Source organism: Falco cherrug, chromosome 6 (assembly GCF_023634085.1).
Source record: "Falco cherrug isolate bFalChe1 chromosome 6, bFalChe1.pri, whole genome shotgun sequence".
Lineage (NCBI taxonomy): Eukaryota > Metazoa > Chordata > Aves > Falconiformes > Falconidae > Falco > Falco cherrug.
Genome location: NC_073702.1, coordinates 72,998,975 through 73,016,003, shown reverse-complemented (window position 1 = coordinate 73,016,003; position 17,029 = coordinate 72,998,975). Strand labels below are relative to the sequence as shown.

At 58.6% G+C, this 17,029-nt stretch overlaps 2 protein-coding genes across 2 annotated transcripts; both read left to right on the top strand.

Moving 5' to 3' along the window:
* Positions 1–1,425: 1,425 nt before the first annotated feature.
* Positions 1,426–5,377, top strand: LOC114017041 (uncharacterized). Its single transcript, XM_055713722.1, has 3 exons — positions 1,426–1,573; positions 3,074–3,552; positions 4,050–5,377. The coding sequence occupies exons 2-3, from the start codon at positions 3,080–3,082 to the stop codon at positions 4,201–4,203; spliced, it is 627 nt and encodes a 208-aa protein (XP_055569697.1). The 5' UTR covers positions 1,426–1,573; positions 3,074–3,079; the 3' UTR covers positions 4,204–5,377.
* Positions 5,378–7,423: 2,046 nt separating this feature from the next.
* On the top strand, positions 7,424–16,957 carry CHRNA2 (cholinergic receptor nicotinic alpha 2 subunit). The gene is made up of 7 exons (XM_005443529.3): positions 7,424–7,507; positions 9,569–9,918; positions 11,117–11,271; positions 12,119–12,163; positions 12,376–12,485; positions 12,966–14,067; positions 14,633–16,957. Exons 2-7 carry the CDS (start codon positions 9,699–9,701, stop codon positions 14,756–14,758), a joined length of 1,758 nt encoding a protein of 585 aa, XP_005443586.2. The 5' UTR covers positions 7,424–7,507; positions 9,569–9,698; the 3' UTR covers positions 14,759–16,957.
* Positions 16,958–17,029: the final 72 nt, after the last annotated feature.

The following is a 17,029-nucleotide window of genomic DNA, read 5'->3' as shown; positions in this document are numbered from 1 at the left end:
CCGCACTGCAGCCCCGCCCCCACGGCCTCGCCCCGCCCCCGGGCCGGCGCCGGGCTGGGTCCTAGCGCCGCCGCCTGCGCCCGTCACGGAGGGTGCCCTCCCGGACGCCTGCGACCCTCCGCAGGTCACCCCTGCGCGGAGGACACGCCGCTCCGCCCCACCAGCACCCTCCCGGACCCGTGGGGCTGTGGGATTCTCCGGCCCCACGTCTGGTGGTGGCAGCCCCCCGGCTCCCTGCTGCCCGGGTTTTGTCCGTAATCGGGTTTTCTTCCATTAACGGGGAGTCCGGGCTTCCCCCTCAGCTCCCGCGGCACCCCAAGGTGCAGCAGCACCCTCTCACCCAACCTGCCCGCACCCAACTCCGAGCAGCCTGATCGGGCTGAAAGTAGGAGGGGGCAGGGGTGCACGGGCAGGACTGGCCATGTGCTGCAGGCAGGCACACACGTGCACACACGCATGCATGCACACATGTTCACATGCACAGAGATGCAAATGCACATGTCTGCATACATACATGCACACATATATGCACACGTGCACACGTGCATGCATGCACAGCTATATGCACTTGTGCACACATACATGCATACATGCATGTTCACATGCACAGACGCACACACATACATGCACACGTGCAAACCTATATGCGCATGTGCACACCTGCATGCATACATGTAAGTATACATGCGCACACACAACATATGTAGACATGCATACACACATGTGCACATAAATGCACACACACGTATGTGCATGTGCACATGTGAAACACGTGTGCATGCTGACCATGTATGCACACCACCAGGCACATTGCTGAGGATGTATGTGCACCTTTAAGCATGTGTGCACAGTGAGGCTGCGCAAGCACTACCAGGCATGTGTGTGCACATTGAGCACATGTGCACACTCAGCACATGCATGCACACTCAACGTGTGTGCACTGCTAACTAAGCATGTGCATACACAGTCAGCATAAATGTGCACAGTCAGCACGTCTGTATGCTGCCAGGCATACATGCATGTGCAGGCACACTCAGCACATGTGTGCACACTCAACATGTGTGTGCACTGCTAACTAAGCATGTGCATGCACACTCAGCACACGTGTGAACAGTCAGCATGTGCATGCACTGCCAGGCATGTGCAGGCACAGCCAGTGTACATGTGCACACTCAGCACATGTGTGCACTTCTAGGCATGTGCGTGTAAACTCACCACACGTGTGCACTGCTAAGCAGGTGTATGCACTGCTGAGCACAGTTGCACACCACCAGGCAGCTGCGTGGGCCCTGAGCACGTATGTGCATGCTCAGCACAGGTCTACATGCCAAGCACATACGTGCACACACGTGCGTGCTGCCTGGCCATTTCAGCAATCCTGAGCGGCAACCCGGAGAGGCAGCCCCAGGGGGGACACGCGGCTTCCGTGCACCCTGAGCCAGCCCTGGCACACTCGACCGTGGCGGTGGCTGTGGCCGTGGCGGTGGCCGTGACCGTGGCCATTCGTGTGCGTGCGTGGGGGCCGGCCCTGCCTCGAGGAGCCGCTGGCAGTGCGGTGGCAGGACGCTGAGTGGTGAGCGAGGGTGGCGGCGGGGGGGGGGCGGTCGGCAGTGGTTTCACACGCAATCCCAGCCCCCTGCCTCAGTTTCCACACCTGCAAAACAAGCGGTGGGATGCTGGCTGGGGCACAGCTTTGGCGCGGGGGGGGGGAGGGGGGGTGCTTAGGGGGGTAACTGCACCCCTGCCCGCTGGAGCGGGGCTGGCGGGGGCTGTTCCTTGCTAGGATGGCTACTGGGGGGGGGGGGGGGGCGGGGGGGGGCGGGGAAGAGTTATTTTAAGGGGGCTCAAGCCCAGACAAGCCATGCGTTAATCAGCAGCAGCCTGCTGCTGAGGCTCCGTGTCCCCCGTTCCCTGTCGCCAACCTCCCGCTGTCCCTGGGACACCTGATGGGACCTCCCAGCACCCTCCCAGGGTGGTCCAGTGCCGGGCAGGCGGGTGAAACCCCCTTCCCCGATTCCTGGCATGGCTCAGATCGGCGGGGGGCGAAGGCTTTTCCTCCTCCCATCGCAGTGGGGGCAGCTCCAGCGCACCCCCTCTGCTCACCCCAAAAGTAGGGCTGCAAGCCCCCCCGAGTCCCAGCTGCCGGGGCCAAAAGGTGGGAGCAATTGGGGGGGGGGGGGGGGCGGGGGAAGGAAAAACGTTACTGGCCTGGTGGTGTTCTGGTGGGAAGAGCTGGGAGGAACAACCCAGCAGCCTTGGTGCCAGAGAAGTGCCAGCATGGCCGGCTCCTGGCAGGGCTGGGCTGCGGTGCTGAGCTCTGTGCTGGGGGCTCCCCACTGCACCCCCCTCACTCCACCCCCCATCCTGCTTTTTGGGGCCCTTTGCTCTAAAGTGAGAGCCACTCACCCCTGCCAGGTGCTGGCCTGAGACCTGAGGAGCTCGTTGCACCCCAGGGTGCTGGCAGGGAGCTGTGGTACCGATGGGGGTCCCCCCCCTTCCCTCTGCAAAGGGGCTCGGGGCTGGCTGGGAGGATGTGAGGTGCCGGTGGGGACACCCTCAAACGCCACATCCCTTCAGCTGCCGTGGCAGCAGCCTCTGGCACCCGCTTCCCCAGCCCTGGCGCCAAGGTTTTCCGGCGGTGGTTTTGAAAGAGCTGTATTGTCTGCCCACCCTCCATCCCCCACCCCCCACCCCCCCCAGCCGCCGCAGCCTGGCTGCTTTTCCATGGCTCCGGAGGGGGTTTTGGGAGGATGATCTGGATCAGCCTCACCCCGGCCCTTCCAACCCTCATCTTAACCCCTCCGTGCCTCAGTTTCCCCATTGCTATACTCCATGTGATGTGCTGAGGGGGTGCATAAAGGGTCCTCCCTCCCGCCCAGGGAGGGTCTTCCGTGGTGTGAGGAGAGCGGGGTACAGCACCCCCAGATCCCAGCAGCCAGAGATGCGTATGCAGGGGAAAATAAGGGTGCCTGGAGGATTTTGCTGGTGCAAAGTAGAGGGGGACCAAAAAGGGTCTCAGAGGCTGTCTCAGCCACAGTCTTGACCCCCTCCCCATTTCTCTTTGCTATTGCAGGACACCATGGTCCCAGGGGCCCCCAGCTGGTGTCTGCTGGTGGGGTTCTGCACCCTCGGTCCCCCTGCCACCATCCAGGGGGTACCTGAAGAGGATGTGACACTCAGCACCAGGACAGAGGAGCTGGGATACCACCTCGCCCAGGATGTGGACCCCCTCCAGGACCCCCAGCGCTGTGGCATCACCTTCCACACCCCCAGCCCTTGCAGCCCCCTTGGACCTCCTGTCTCTGTCTCTCGTGATGAGCTGGATCATCTCAAGAACCTCTTGCAGGACACCAAGGCCAGCCTGAAGGATGTGGAGATGGCGGCCACACTGGAGGACAACCAGACCCGCTACCAGGACATCATCACCGAGGCGCTGCCTGCCATCCATGGGGCCAACCTGGAATTTCAGGAGAGCCTGGATAATATCCGCAGGGAGCTGGAGGCTCACATGGCTGAGGCTGATCACCCACAAACAGCTGAGAAGAAGGAGAAGTAAGTGCCATGGGAAGAGAATGGAGATGCTCCATGGAGCAGATATCCCAAACTCTTCAGGTGGGAGCAGCCCCAGGCTGCAGACACCTGGGGGTGGTGGTGTCTGGGTGTCCCCAAGGGTCCCACAGCCTTTGTGGTGGCTCTCAGGTGACACATGGTGTTCAGATGCTCAGCAGACCACCACCATTAACATCTGTGTGTGTGTCTCTGCCCTAAAGCCACCACAGCAGGGCCGGTGAGGGGTCCTCTGAGGGCAGGGTTGGGGGATGAGGTGTCAGGAGCAGGGATTGTCACTCCTGAACCAGTGACCCAGTGCAGCTGAGCCACAATGTGATGATGGAGCAGCGTTCACCAGGATGGAAGAATTGGGGTACCTGCTCCTCTAGGTTGGGACCCTGTCCCAGGAGCCCCAGTGCTTCAGCATCACCTTCCACACCCCATTGCAGGAAGGCTGGTGCGGACACAGGGGACACTAAGTCCACTCTTCTCCTCCCCAGGCTGTGGAAGGGTGTCCACGTAATGGCCCACATGCTACGTCTCACTAGGCGCCTGGCCCAGACCCTCGATGATGCCTCCCACCACCTCCACGCTGAGCTGAGCCAGCACTGGCAGAGCTTGGCTGCCCAAGCCACCACCACCGCCGAGCCCTAGGACAGTGGGGACGGGCTCCACTGTCACCCTGTGTATGGCCTTGCTTGCTGGTAGGACCCCAACCCAGCTCATCTCCACAGATTTTGGGGTGTCCTGGCTCCTCTCCCCGGCTCTGGGAGCTGAGACTTTGTTTGCATGAGGTGGTTGCAGAGAGGTCTGGACACTGGAGCTGGCAGCACCAGGAAGGGACAGGAGGTTGGTACCCTCTACCTGGTGCCATCGCACACACGATGCCATCACTCGTGATGCCATTGCACACATGATGCTGTTGCACATGTGTCACCATCACACATATGATGCCATCGCATATGTGATGCCCTTCACCCCGGCCCCAAGTGTTTGATGCATTTATCCTGCAGGAGCTCAGCCATCATATAGCAGAGCCTGGTGCCACCGTGTGTACTCAGCCCCTTGCCCGGGGGAAAACCCTTCTGTGGGGAGTTACTTCCTATCCCCAGCAGACCTCTGCATCCCTTTGGTCCTCCCTGGAAGAGCTTTAGCCACACGGGCTCCCTTTTTTCACAGCTATCCAGCCCCATGTGCCAACAGCTAAGCCATCACACCCCGAGCCTGGCCTGAACCGGGCTCCCAGGGCTCCCCAGAGGGTCTTAAAAATTAAGTCCAGCTCTTTTGGCACTTAGCTGCACCTCGCCAGTGGTCCAGCAGCATCACTGCCCTCCTGGCATGGGTGCTGCCACTGCCAGCCCCAGTTAATCCTTCACTCTTGGGAACACCTTGTCCAGGCTTGGAAGAGCCTTTTTGCCCCTGGGGTGGCAGGAGCGGAGGCTGGCTCTGGAGCTGCAGGCAGGGCGGAGGGGAGGGAGCTGCCCAGCCTGCGCAGGGCAGAGCAGGCAGCAGGAGAGCGGTTGGAGATGAGCTGCTTGGCAATAAATTGAAACTGGCAACTCCAGTGTTCCCAACCCACTGAGGTCTGGGCAGCAGGAGAACAGCTGGAGGCAGAAAATCTCTCTGTGTTTGCAAGCCTGGATGTTCTCCCGGGAGGCTGGAGGGAATGGCCAGGGCCACCCCGGCACGTCGGGCTTGGGGCACCCTGCTATCCCCGTGGTGCACCCTAGGGATGGGCAAGAGGCAGAAATACCCCTGGGCAGTAGCAGCGGCGCTTCTGCAGGAGCTGCAGGCAGCAAAATAAAGATGCATTGCACTCTGCCAGGCGTCAGTGTTATCTCTGCGTCTGTTTTCTCTCCCTCCTCTGCTGTCTAGGGGGAAAGGAGGGTGGATCGGTTTGGTTGTGGTGTTAACTGGCCCTCCACCTCCAGTCAGGAGCCCAGCGAAGGAGACAGGCTCCCTAGCACCCACAGTGCTTCCCACCACCCTCTGAGCCTTCAATCCACCATCCCTGCAGTCAGCTCTCTTTTTTCCTCCCCAGAAAAATCAATGTTGGTTGTCTTTTTTTCCTGATTAATTTTCTATGGTCTTACTTGGCTCATCCTTCTCCCTAATTCCCTCCCTTTGGTGGGCCCAGATCGATCTCTTGGAGCAGTCCTTGCAATTGCCAGCTGCTCCCCATCCCTCTGGCATCCATTGTTCCATCTCCCCCTACTCCCCATCACCCCAGCTTCAGGGGTCCATCCAGCACCAAACACCCTCCCTTTGGCCTTGCGGGCAGCCTTGGGACGTGGCCTCAGGGCTCTGTGCTGTGGCATGGGGACAGGGCTTTGCACCACACCACTGGCTGCAGTGTGGTTGCCTAGGGAAGGGGGAGGTTGCCAGGCTTTAAAAAAACCCAGAAAGGTGGTTTGGTGCAATCATGACATAGATGAGATATCTGGATCATCCCAGTGTGATGCTTGCATCACTGAGATGTTTGTGGCCATGGGGCTGCAGACGGAACCACCCATTATCTACTTGGGTTTGCCACCCACTGCTGCTGGGGTGGTGGGGTGGCAGGGTACCAACTCTGTGGTCCTCTTCCCCATGGATTTCTGGTATTCAGCATCCCAAGAGTAGTGGGCATGGATGCAGGCAGGATAGAGGGGTCCTGCAGTGGAGTTGGGGGAAGCAGCAAATTTAGGTGCCCTCCATGCCTGGGTCTGCTTTTGCATTTATCTTCCAGGGGAAAGGAAGCAAATCATCGGGCAGGGCCCTCAGGGCTGCAAATTGCACCCTTGGGCTTCATTTACAGGAAGGCTGCACATTACATTTCCTAGCAGGAAGGAAGGAGAGAGGCTGGTGTGGGAAGGCTGGGTCTTGCCCTGCCTGGGTGGTCGGGAAGCAGTGGGGAGCCCTGCGTTTCCCATCCTCTTGCAGTGGAAGAACCACGTTCCCGGCCCAAAGTCACCCTGTCCCCATCCCCGAGACAGCAGGGGGAAGGGGTCTGCAGGGGTGGTGGTGGTGCTGGATGTTGTGCTGGCTTTGCTTTCCCAATTTGGCAACCATCCCCATGGCAGTGTTTTATGGGGCCTGAGGCAGGTGCTGTGTGGGGCCAGCTCAAGACCTTGCACCTGGCTTTCCCCAGAGCAGGGGACATTGCTGCTTCCCGGAGCTGCCCTGCCCATGGACAGGTTGGCACCCCTAGCCCAGGGCTGTAGGGCAAATGGGGAAACCCTGGTCTGGTGGGGGGACTGGGGCAAGCAGCGCCCTGCCTCTCTCCACTGGTGCAAGAGCCTGGAACTTCACCGTGCCCAATGTGATGCCTGATGCAATACCATGTGCAATGCCCTGTGTCATGCCCTGTGCAATGCCTCACGTGATGCCCCGTGCAATGCCTCCTGTGATGCCCTGTGTGATGCCTCATGCAATACTGCATGTACTGCCCCATGCAATGCCCTCTGCAATGCCCCGTGGTGATGCCCCCTGCAATACCCCAAACAATGTGCCCTGCAACACCCTGTTCCATGCTCCAGCTCTCCTACTCCATGGCACTTCGTCTCCTGGTCTCCTTCCCTCTGCCTCCTCAGCCTCACCCACAAAGCCCACCGCCCCTTTCCCACTCCCCTGGCCGAGCAGTGCTTTGGAAGAGGCTCAGAAAACCCTAGCAAATCCAGCCTTTTCCAACCCTGGGGAAGCTTTGCCAATGCATGGGGGACCAGAAGGGCCAGGGCAGCTGATGCCCCTCCAGCCGTCCTCCCTCTCATTCCCCCAGCCTCCCCTCCTTCCCTGCCTGGGCATGGCTTTCCCTCCTCCCCCAGCCCCTGTCGTCACTGCCACAGCTTCGAGTAAAAGCTGAGACATCCTTCACTGGATCCCAGTCCTCTCCGGAGCCCTCCGCAGCACAGCATCCCAACCTCAGCATGGCAGAGGGAACAGGGGCTTCGGGGACCCCTCCCTGCTCTCCCCGCAGCAGGTAAGGGGGTTCGTTGGGTCCAGGCTGGTGGGAAGGAGAGAAGCTGTTTTTCCCTGCAAAAATCCACGATGAAAGCTGTTTGCAGAGTGCCAAGGAAAATCAGGGAGCGGTGGGGAGGCAGCAGCAGGGAAAGTTTCCCAGCTCTGCATGAAGTTCCCATCTAAAAACTAAAAATTCCCAGCTGTCCACCTTTAAATTCCAATAAATAAGTTATTTAGTTATTTATTCTCGCTGCCTCCTGACTGCACGTTAGGATTGCCAACAGCTTCGCTGGGCTTGCCATGGTCACAGGCATCCTCCGCTCCAGCCCTTAGCATAGTGCAGGGCAGGTTTCTGCATCCCTCAGGGAAGTGGTCGGCAAGTACCAGGGAGCAGCATTTTGCAGGCATGGAGGTGCCTCCCGGGGCATCTCTGCTGCAGGCTCAGCACTTCAAACCAAGTGCTTTGTGTCACAGGGTGATGGAAAATCCATCAGGGAAATGGTTTGGATGCAGGGAGATGAGGTAGGGCTGTAGGTAAAGGTCAGGCAGGAGGGTAGGGCTGCCCACCCTGCTGGCAGGCTCTGCCAGAGCTGCCTGATGCAGCCGGAGCAGCACTGAAGTGGGTGAAGCAGTGGCCAGAGAGGGAAGGGGGATGCGGGTGCGAGGTGTCAGACAGGTTGCGGGGTGCCTCAGCACCCTGGGGTGGTCTGTGTGTGGTCTCCCACCCACATGGCCCCCCTCCCGCTCACCTACCCATCCCCACCGCAACCCACAGGTGCATGTCCCACGTGGGCTCCCCTCTACCCATGTCCCCCCCCAAACCCCCTTTGCCATGTACAGGCAGTTTCATGTACAGCTTTGCATCACCCAGGGCACCTCTTTTCCCTCTCCACTATCTATCAGAGCTTTGGGGAAGCCACGAATTCCACACTCATGACCCTATAACCAAGCCTAGAGTGAGAGCAGCTCCCCCAGCACCCTCCTGTACTCTTCAGTATATTTCAGTATCTCAGCCAAGAGAGACATATCCATAATTTTCTCTCCAGCTCAGTGCATTGGACAGTGTTTCTCCCGTTTTCCAGCCCTCCACCATCCTTGTATTAATCAGTTGAAAACTGTGTGGAAAATGGTGATGCGTTCAGGAGGGCTTCATGGTTTTACCGGTCCAGGGAGGAATTGAAGCTAAAGGAGCTTCTTGTTTAGCAACATCAGTGCTGGGCTGGGAGCCTCCTTCTCCTCAGGAATGGAGGTTGCCTCCTAGAGAGGAGAGACTGCTCCTGGGGGCATAGGTCAGGTGTGGAGAAGTCACCTTCTAAGCAGGAGCAGATTTTGGAGCCTCTGCAGAGCAAGGAATTCCTCCCCTTGCAGAGCTTTACTGTGTTGGGGAGGGTAACCCAACACATCCATGGATGGGTGGATGGATGCATAAGTAGTGGATGCAATGATGGATGCGTGCATGCATGCGTGGCTGAACAGCTACATGGATGGATGGTTGAATGGATGAGGGTGGATGGAAAAAGGATGAGCGTTCTTCTCAGAGATGAGTGCTACTGGAGAAACCAGCCCCAGGAGCCTGTTTGGGGTGGCTCAGCCTCTTGGAGCAGCTGAGATGTTTCCTTCTCCCTCCCTCCAAGGGCATGAAGCAGTTTCAAGTCAGGGAGGGCAGAAGGATAGTTGAAACCTATTATTTTCCGGTCATCCCAGTAAAAGTTGAAGCACCAGGCTCCATCTCAGCTATTAAATCACCTGGAGGGAGTCCTGGGCTCCCAATTGCTTTAGCTTACCCGGTCCAGCTGCCCAGCTGTGATCGATGCTGCCCAGATTCATGCCCTGCCTGCCAAAGGAGCACTCGTGAAGCGGGGAGCAGAATCTCTGGGGACATTTTCCCTTAACTCTGCTATGGTGGCAGCTCAGATTAGCTCCAAGCCCTGGAGCATGGCTGGGAGCGGCCTTCAGGGGACTGTAGCAAGACTGTCACCTCTCAGACCTGCACCACTGTGACATTGTGGTGACCGTCACCTCCCAGACCAGTGCCGCAGTGGCATCGTTGTGACAGTGTTGCTCTCTGCTGTCATTTCAGGAATGAAATTTGGGGCAGGTGACTTGGCAGAGCATCCCAAATCACGTGCCCACCCTGGCCCGGCTGTGTCCCTGCTGAAGCCATCCCAGCCCACGTCCAGCTCCATCCGTGGCTCCTCCAGCACTTGCTAATGGTGGGGACATGCAGGACACCCCGTCGGAGGTCCCTTATGGTGGCTTTCCCTGCTGACCCTCCTCTCCCGCCACCATCTCAGCTCATCGCTCCCCCTGGTCCCTCCTGGGGGGCTTTGCAAACTGCTCCAGGGAGGGGGTCCAGCACGGGGAGCATGGGGCGGCTGTCCCATGGCATCACCCCCCTTGTCGCATGGTGCTTTGTCACCTTCCAGGCGGGTAAGGGCAGCTCCAGCTTTCCCTGGGGTACATGAATTTCCTTTGCTTGACCCTGCCTTCCCTTGGGTATCACCCATTGGGCCCCAGGGGGGTTAAATTTGAGGAGAGGGGAGGGGAAGATGAGGGGGCTGTGGTGCATGTGCATGAAAAACTGGTTGGTTCCCAGATTACCCCGATGCAGTCTCTCAGCATCCCTAGTCTCCACAGTGGCATGGTGTCCTCCACCACGTGCCGTGCTAGGAGGGGCTTTGTGTCTGCAGAGCAGCTTGGCACCACCCAGACCCTTGGGTGGGGTGATCTGCTCTGCTGGGTCATCCCCCCCAGGGAAGTACCTCTGGGACCCAGATCCATCCTGTTCAAGCTAGAAGTGTTGGAGGGATAGGAAAAAAATATGGATAGTGCTTCCACCTGCCATCAATGCAAGACCTCCCATGAGCTGGGAATCTTGCTTGTCCCTTCACTTGGGACCAGCCCTCCCCAACATCTCTAAGATACTCAATCCCTGGCCAAAGTGCAACAAGCAGCGTCCTTGCTGGGCTTGCCTGCCCAGTGAGGAGAGCTTGCATGGGACATTGGGCATGCTATGGGGCCGTACACCCGTCTTTCTTCAGGGTAAAGCCACCCATACAACGTGCCTTCGGTTGCACTTCACTGCGCAGAGTCCTCCCTCCCTCCCTCCCTTGGCTTCCCTCGACTTGCTGGTGGAAATTTATGGGGCTCTGCAGCCAGCAAGGACAGCCGAGCGATGCACCGCAAGCTGACGGTGCTGAAGACCAATGTCAGTGATTTCTAGGCAGAGCAAAGAGTGTTGCACTCCTTCCCAGTCCTGCCTCCAGCCCAGCCTGAGGGATGGTCTCTGAGCAGGCTGCAGTGGTCTCAAGCACTGGGTCAGCCTCCACCTTGCAACGCTGGACCAGTTAGCACCAGAGAGGGACCTCAGCCACTCCAGAGTGGGATTTTCTTGACCAGCATTGCAAGGCTGACCTTGCACCACTTTCTGCTCCCCAGGACGAGCACGGGGCGGCTTTGAGGGGACAAATTTCTATCCTAGGGTGAGGGTTACCATCCCTGCCTGCTGCAGCGGAGAGGGGGCTTGTCCAGAATGGGCACCCGATTTCATTGGGGTGCAGGTAGGGGAAGGGAGGGGTCAGCAAGCTCTCCCCCATCCCATCCCATCCCCATCCCTGTCTCCCCACAGCCACCTGCCTGCCGGACCAGCCTGGAAGCCATGCCGAGGAGCGCCTCTTCAAGCACCTCTTCACTGGCTACAACCGTTGGTCGCGGCCGGTGCCCAACACCTCTGATGTGGTCATCGTGAAGTTTGGGCTGTCCATTGCACAGCTGATTGACGTGGTGCGTAGCTTACTGGTGGAGATCCCTGGCCCGTGTGGCATCTGACTTTTCACCAGTTGGTCCTACTGGTCTGGCAGACTAGGGCCTGAGGACACGGGTGAGAGATTGGGTTTGGGCACTAGCAACCTCCTGGCCACCTCCAGCAGGTGACAAATCACCCACCCTGCCTCCCTCAGACCTCCAATGAGCAGGGGGATCTGCACCTCTCCTCTCCATCTCAAACCCTCCCTTTCCCTGACAGCAGGAGGGCATCAAGTAAAACCACAGGTCTCCATCCCTGCCATGTCCTCATCCACCATCTACCTGCCCTGGAGCACCTCTGGGCTTGTCTGTCCATCCATCCATCTATATGTGCCCACCCACCCACCTATCTACCTATGCATCTATCCACCCACCTACCTTTCCATCTGTCCACGTATCAACCTATCCATCTATCCACCCATCCACCTATCTACCCATCCACCTATCTACCTATCCATCTACCCATCTCTTCACCCATCCACCTATCTAATCTACCTATCCATCTACCCACCTATCTACCTATCCAGCTATCCCCCCATCCACCACCCATCCATTCCTCTATCCATGTGCATTTGTCCATCCATCCGAGCAGCTCAGAGCTGCACACTGCAAAATGCGATTTCTTGCTGCCATCTAGTGAGAGATACCATGGGGAAACACGGTGTCTCCTTGGACTTGGACTGGTTCCAGCTGCTCCCAGGAGCTGAATCCCAAAGGCAGAAGGCAGAAAGTAAAAGGAAGAATCTGGGGGCCAGTGCAGTGGTGGGACAAACCCTTGGGCTTTTTCTGCCTGTCTCCTCTCATCGCTCCCTCTTTCCCACTACAGGATGAGAAGAACCAAATGATGACGACAAACGTGTGGCTGAAGCAGGTAGGAGCCTGTTCCCTCTCTGGGGCAAGGGCAGGAGCACGTCAAGGAAGGCACATCATTTGGGGCAGAGAGACCCTGCCCAGAGGGGCTTGGTGGCATCTCCATGGGGCTGTTCCTCAGAGGGACGCTGCCAGAAGAGGAGGAGGAAGGTGGCATTGGACAGCTTGGTCCACAGGGCCACCTGACGCCCTCCCTTCCGTGTCTCCCTCCAGGAGTGGAGTGACTACAAGCTGCGCTGGGACCCAGCAGAATTTGACAATGTCACCTCCATCCGGGTGCCCTCTGAGATGATCTGGATCCCTGACATTGTGCTCTACAACAAGTGAGTGATGCTGCTGAGGTGGGGCATCCCTTGGACCAGGTTCCCCTTCCCTTCCCTTCCCTTCCCTTCCCTTCCCTTCCCTTCCCTTCCCTTCCCTTCCCTTCCCTTCCCTTCCCTTCCCTTCCCTTCCCTTCCCTTCCCTTCCCTTCCCTTCCCTTCCCTTCCTCATCCCATCCCATCACGGCAGCTCCCCGCACTGCCAGCTCCCATGGGCCTCCTGCCCTCCATCCCACCCCACTGGCAAGGATGCAGATCAGCCTGCATCCATCTCCCCATGCCCAGTGCTCCTGTTCCCACCCATCTCCATGCTCTGGATGATGCCCAGGAGGATGAACCCAGCACCCTGCAGGGATGCTGGATGAGGCCACAGCCTCAAATCAAGGCTTATACCAGCCCTGAGAGCTGAGGGAGCTCCTGGCCCTATTTCTTGGGAGAAACGCTTCATCCTCCTCTGACCTTTGCATATCTCCATGCCTGCAGCGCCGACGGGGAGTTCGCTGTGACCCACATGACAAAGGCCCACCTCTTCTCCAACGGGAAGGTGAAGTGGGTGCCACCTGCCATCTACAAAAGCTCATGCAGCATCGATGTCACCTTCTTCCCCTTCGACCAGCAGAACTGCAAGATGAAGTTTGGCTCCTGGACCTATGACAAGGCCAAAATCGACCTGGAGAACATGGAGCATCACGTGGACCTCAAGGATTACTGGGAGAGCGGCGAGTGGGCTATCATAAATGCCATTGGCACCTATAACTCTAAGAAGTATGACTGCTGCACTGAGATCTACCCTGACATCACCTTCTGCTTTGTCATCCGTCGTCTGCCACTCTTCTACACCATCAATCTCATCATACCCTGCCTGCTTATCTCCTGCCTGACCGTGCTGGTCTTCTACTTGCCCTCTGACTGTGGGGAGAAGATCACCCTCTGCATCTCTGTCCTGCTGTCCCTGACTGTCTTCCTGCTGCTCATCACGGAAATCATCCCATCCACCTCGCTGGTCATCCCTCTCATTGGAGAGTACCTCCTCTTCACCATGATCTTCGTCACGCTCTCCATCATCATCACCGTGTTCGTCCTCAACGTCCATCACCGCTCCCCCAGCACCCACACGATGCCCCACTGGGTACGCAGCTTCTTCCTGGACTTCATCCCTCGCTGGCTCTTCATGAAGCGACCCCCAGCACCGCCTCTCCCCGAGGGGACCATGGGGCAGTATGACCTCCCAGGGACAAGGCTCAGCACCTCACGGTGCTGGCTGGAGACAGATGTGGATGACAAGTGGGAGGAGGAGGAGGAGGAAGAAGAGGAGGAGGAAGAGGAGGAGGAAGAGGAAGAGAAGACATATCCCAGCCGCATGTCCCAGGATGGCTCCCATGGCCAGGGCACCCAGTGCCACTACGGCTGTGGGCGCCAAGCTGGGAAGGCATTGGGGGAGTCAGCTCCCCGGGTTCCCCCCAAGGGGGAGGAGGAGGAGGTGGGCTCAGACCAGGGGCTGATGCTGTCTCCCAGCATCCTGAAGGCCCTGGAAGGGGTGCAGTACATTGCGGACCACCTGCGAGCTGAGGATGCTGATTTCTCGGTGAGTGGGTGCCCCTGGGAGCTGGAGGGTGAGGGTAGGGTCCCACCTTGGGTCCTGCCTCCTGCCACTTGGATCTCCATGGGGGGTGGTGTGGTGTCAGTGCTGGGACCCCTGGTTAGTTCCCTGGCTGCTGAGGACCCCAGGTAGAAGATTAATGAGCACCTTCTGGGAGATGCCTGGTCCACAGGGTCAGCTGAGGGTTCCTCCAGCTCCCATCCCTGCTGGCTGCAAGGATGTTGGAGGTTGCTCTCCTGCCTGTGGTATCCTGCCCTTGGAGAGCAGAGATGGCCCAGCCTGCCCTGCTGGGACCCGGCTCAGAGGCTGAACCCCTAATTTTACCCAAGTGGTTTCAGAAAACCCTGGGTGGGATTACCGTTGCCCCAAGGAGCCTCCCCGGAGAGGTCCATCCCCCAGCCTTGCTGCTCCAAGATAACCCAAGACACAGGGTATCTCCTCATCCTGAGGCAAACAACAGATGTAGAGGAAGCCCTGGGTGGTCTCCTAACCCCAAGGGGTCCCCACAGGTCGGGGGTTCACATGCTTATGGCCCCTCTCCGCTTGGCAGGTGAAGGAGGACTGGAAGTACGTGGCCATGGTGATCGACCGCATCTTCCTCTGGATGTTCATCATCGTCTGCTTGCTGGGCACCGTGGGGCTCTTCCTCCCACCCTACCTGGCAGGGATGATCTAGGAGCCGGGCCAGGCTGCAGTGGGGACAGCAAGCGATGCACGCTGCCTCCTCCCAGGGAGTGGGCATGGTGGTGCCCACGTCCAGACGGACCCTTGCCTCTCCCTGGGAGGACACAGTGGTGATTGTGGAGGACCCTCAGATGGGAAATGCAGAGTGGAGCAAGGGCTGTGCCAAGGGGTGACTTGGGGAGGGACCGCTGCCTGCCATCCTTCACTGGGTGGTCACAGCCCTCCTGGCATTGAGGAAGGCATGGTACAGCTCCACTGCTTGAGTGCAGGCTGGAGGCATCTCAGAGAGGTTTTTTTTTTTCCTTGAGACGCTGCAAGTCCTACCCAAAACCCAAAAGCTGCATCTGGCTGTTCCTCCAACGTGCTGGGCAAGAAGAGGGGACCTCACAGCTGCTGTAGGGTGCATCCTGACCACAGGGCACTCAGGACCACAGGCTGGCATGGTCATGCATGATGTGGGGCAGGTGATAATGCTTTGGATGGTCTGAGCAGAAGGGGTATGGTTGTGGGATGGAGGTCCCTGCTCTGTATGACTTGGGGAGCTCTGCCCTGCAAAGCCCAGCCCAGGTGTAGACCCTCTGCAACCCACCAGCACGAGTAGTTGCTGCCGCATCATCCCACACTGGAGCTAGGGGTGACAGGGAGATGGAAACAGCTGACTCAGAAATGTGGGTGGCTTGGAAGGGAAAAGCCACTCTGCAGAGTGGGATAACCCCCCCAGCCCTGGCCAGAGGGGGCCCACAGACCCTGGGAGCTCAGGGGTGCTGCCTCATGCTGAGGCTGGTGGACTTGGCTGGCGCAGGGGAACCTGCACTGCCAAGGTCCATCCTGAGCAAATCCTCCTCTCCATCCCATCAGATCCCCAGCTGCTGGGCGCTGATGACTGTGGCAATGCAGTTTTTAATTTCTAGCTTCTACCTACCCCCAAAGGACCCGTGCTTACAGAGCATCTCCTCTCTTTCCCCATGCCCCAAGAGACACAAGGTTTTTTCCTACAGTGTTTTCTCCTCCAGGACACTGACCCATCACGGTGCTGGATGCAGTCTGAGGGGCTTCAGAACACACTTTGTCATTTCAGGAGTGAAATGGGCCAGAATAAACGGTGCCACAGAGGGACACGGATGACCCGAGGGTGTTGCAGCCACTCAGGCAGGCTGTGGTGCAGGCAGGCAGGCTCAGGCGTGCACACACAGGGCTGAGAAATGAGATGTGCAAGGGAGCAAGTGCCCGTGCGTGGCTGGGTGTACTGCCACTCTTCTACACCATCAATCTCATCATACCCTGCCTGCTTATTTCCTGCCTGACCGTGCTGGTCTTCTGCTTGCCCTCTGACTGTGGGGAGAAGATCACCCTCTGCATCTCTGTCCTGCTGTCCCTCACTGTCTTCCTGCTGCTCATCACAGAAATCATCCCATCCATTGGAGAGTACCTCCTCTTCACCATGATCTTCGTCACGCTCTCCATCATCATCACTGTGTTCGTCCTCAACGTCCATCACCGCTCCCCCAGCACCCACACAATGCCCCACTGGGTATGTGGCTGTGTGCGTCCCACCCAGTACAGACAGGCTTCAGGGCTCTGCAGAGCACGGGTGGAGAGAGCAACTCCTGTCAGGGTAATTTCTGGCTTGTCTGGGACTGTGTCTCCCTGGGGTGATGCAGGGCTGGAGGTGAACAGGACAGGATGCCCAGCACTCCGGGCCATGGCACCCCGGGCTTCAGCAGACCTCACCACCATGGGGCATGCTCCTCTTCCCCTGTTAATCCCTGCAGCCCCTCTTGCCAGCCACAGCCAGCACCCACCACCCCTCTCAGCTCAGCCCTGCCTGGCTGATGAGGCCACCAGGGCGTAAGCTCTGGGGTGACAACCCCCCCCGGCGTGGCACTAGACCCCCAAGCACCCTTCTTTTGGAGGGAGCTCATCCTCATGGCTCTGCTATCCTGTGTAAACCGCTTCCCAGCAGCTCCACCAGGATTTCCTTGTGGTCTTTGAAAAGCAAAGGCCTGCAGATACCCTCACTAGCAAGCCTTGAGGTGGGAGCAGGGGGAGTCCATGACCCTCATATGGATTGTGGGCTCACTGGGAAGGAGAGAGGGCTCCAGAGGGGACATGGATGCAGCAGACTCAGGTTCACCCCAGAAGCTCCCCCGGGGACGCTGCCATCAAGAATGGCTCTTCCCCATGCTGGCAAGATGGCTCAGACCTCTGAGCAGCACAACCCTTACTCTTTCTAAGGAGATGCTGGTGACCGGGGGACTTGTCC

Bases quoted from the DNA above. Each gene is read 5' to 3' on its own strand.
- LOC114017041 (XM_055713722.1), top strand. From the start codon at position 3,080: ATGGTCCCAGGGGCCCCCAGCTGGTGTCTGCTGGTGGGGTTCTGCACC. The intron at 3,553-4,049 runs GTAAGTGCCATG...TCTCCTCCCCAG, and splicing joins ACAGCTGAGAAGAAGGAGAA to GCTGTGGAAGGGTGTCCACG.
- CHRNA2 (XM_005443529.3), top strand. From the start codon at position 9,699: ATGGTGGGGACATGCAGGACACCCCGTCGGAGGTCCCTTATGGTGGCT. The intron at 12,486-12,965 runs GTGAGTGATGCT...CCATGCCTGCAG, and splicing joins GACATTGTGCTCTACAACAA to CGCCGACGGGGAGTTCGCTG. The intron at 14,068-14,632 runs GTGAGTGGGTGC...TCCGCTTGGCAG, and splicing joins CTGAGGATGCTGATTTCTCG to GTGAAGGAGGACTGGAAGTA.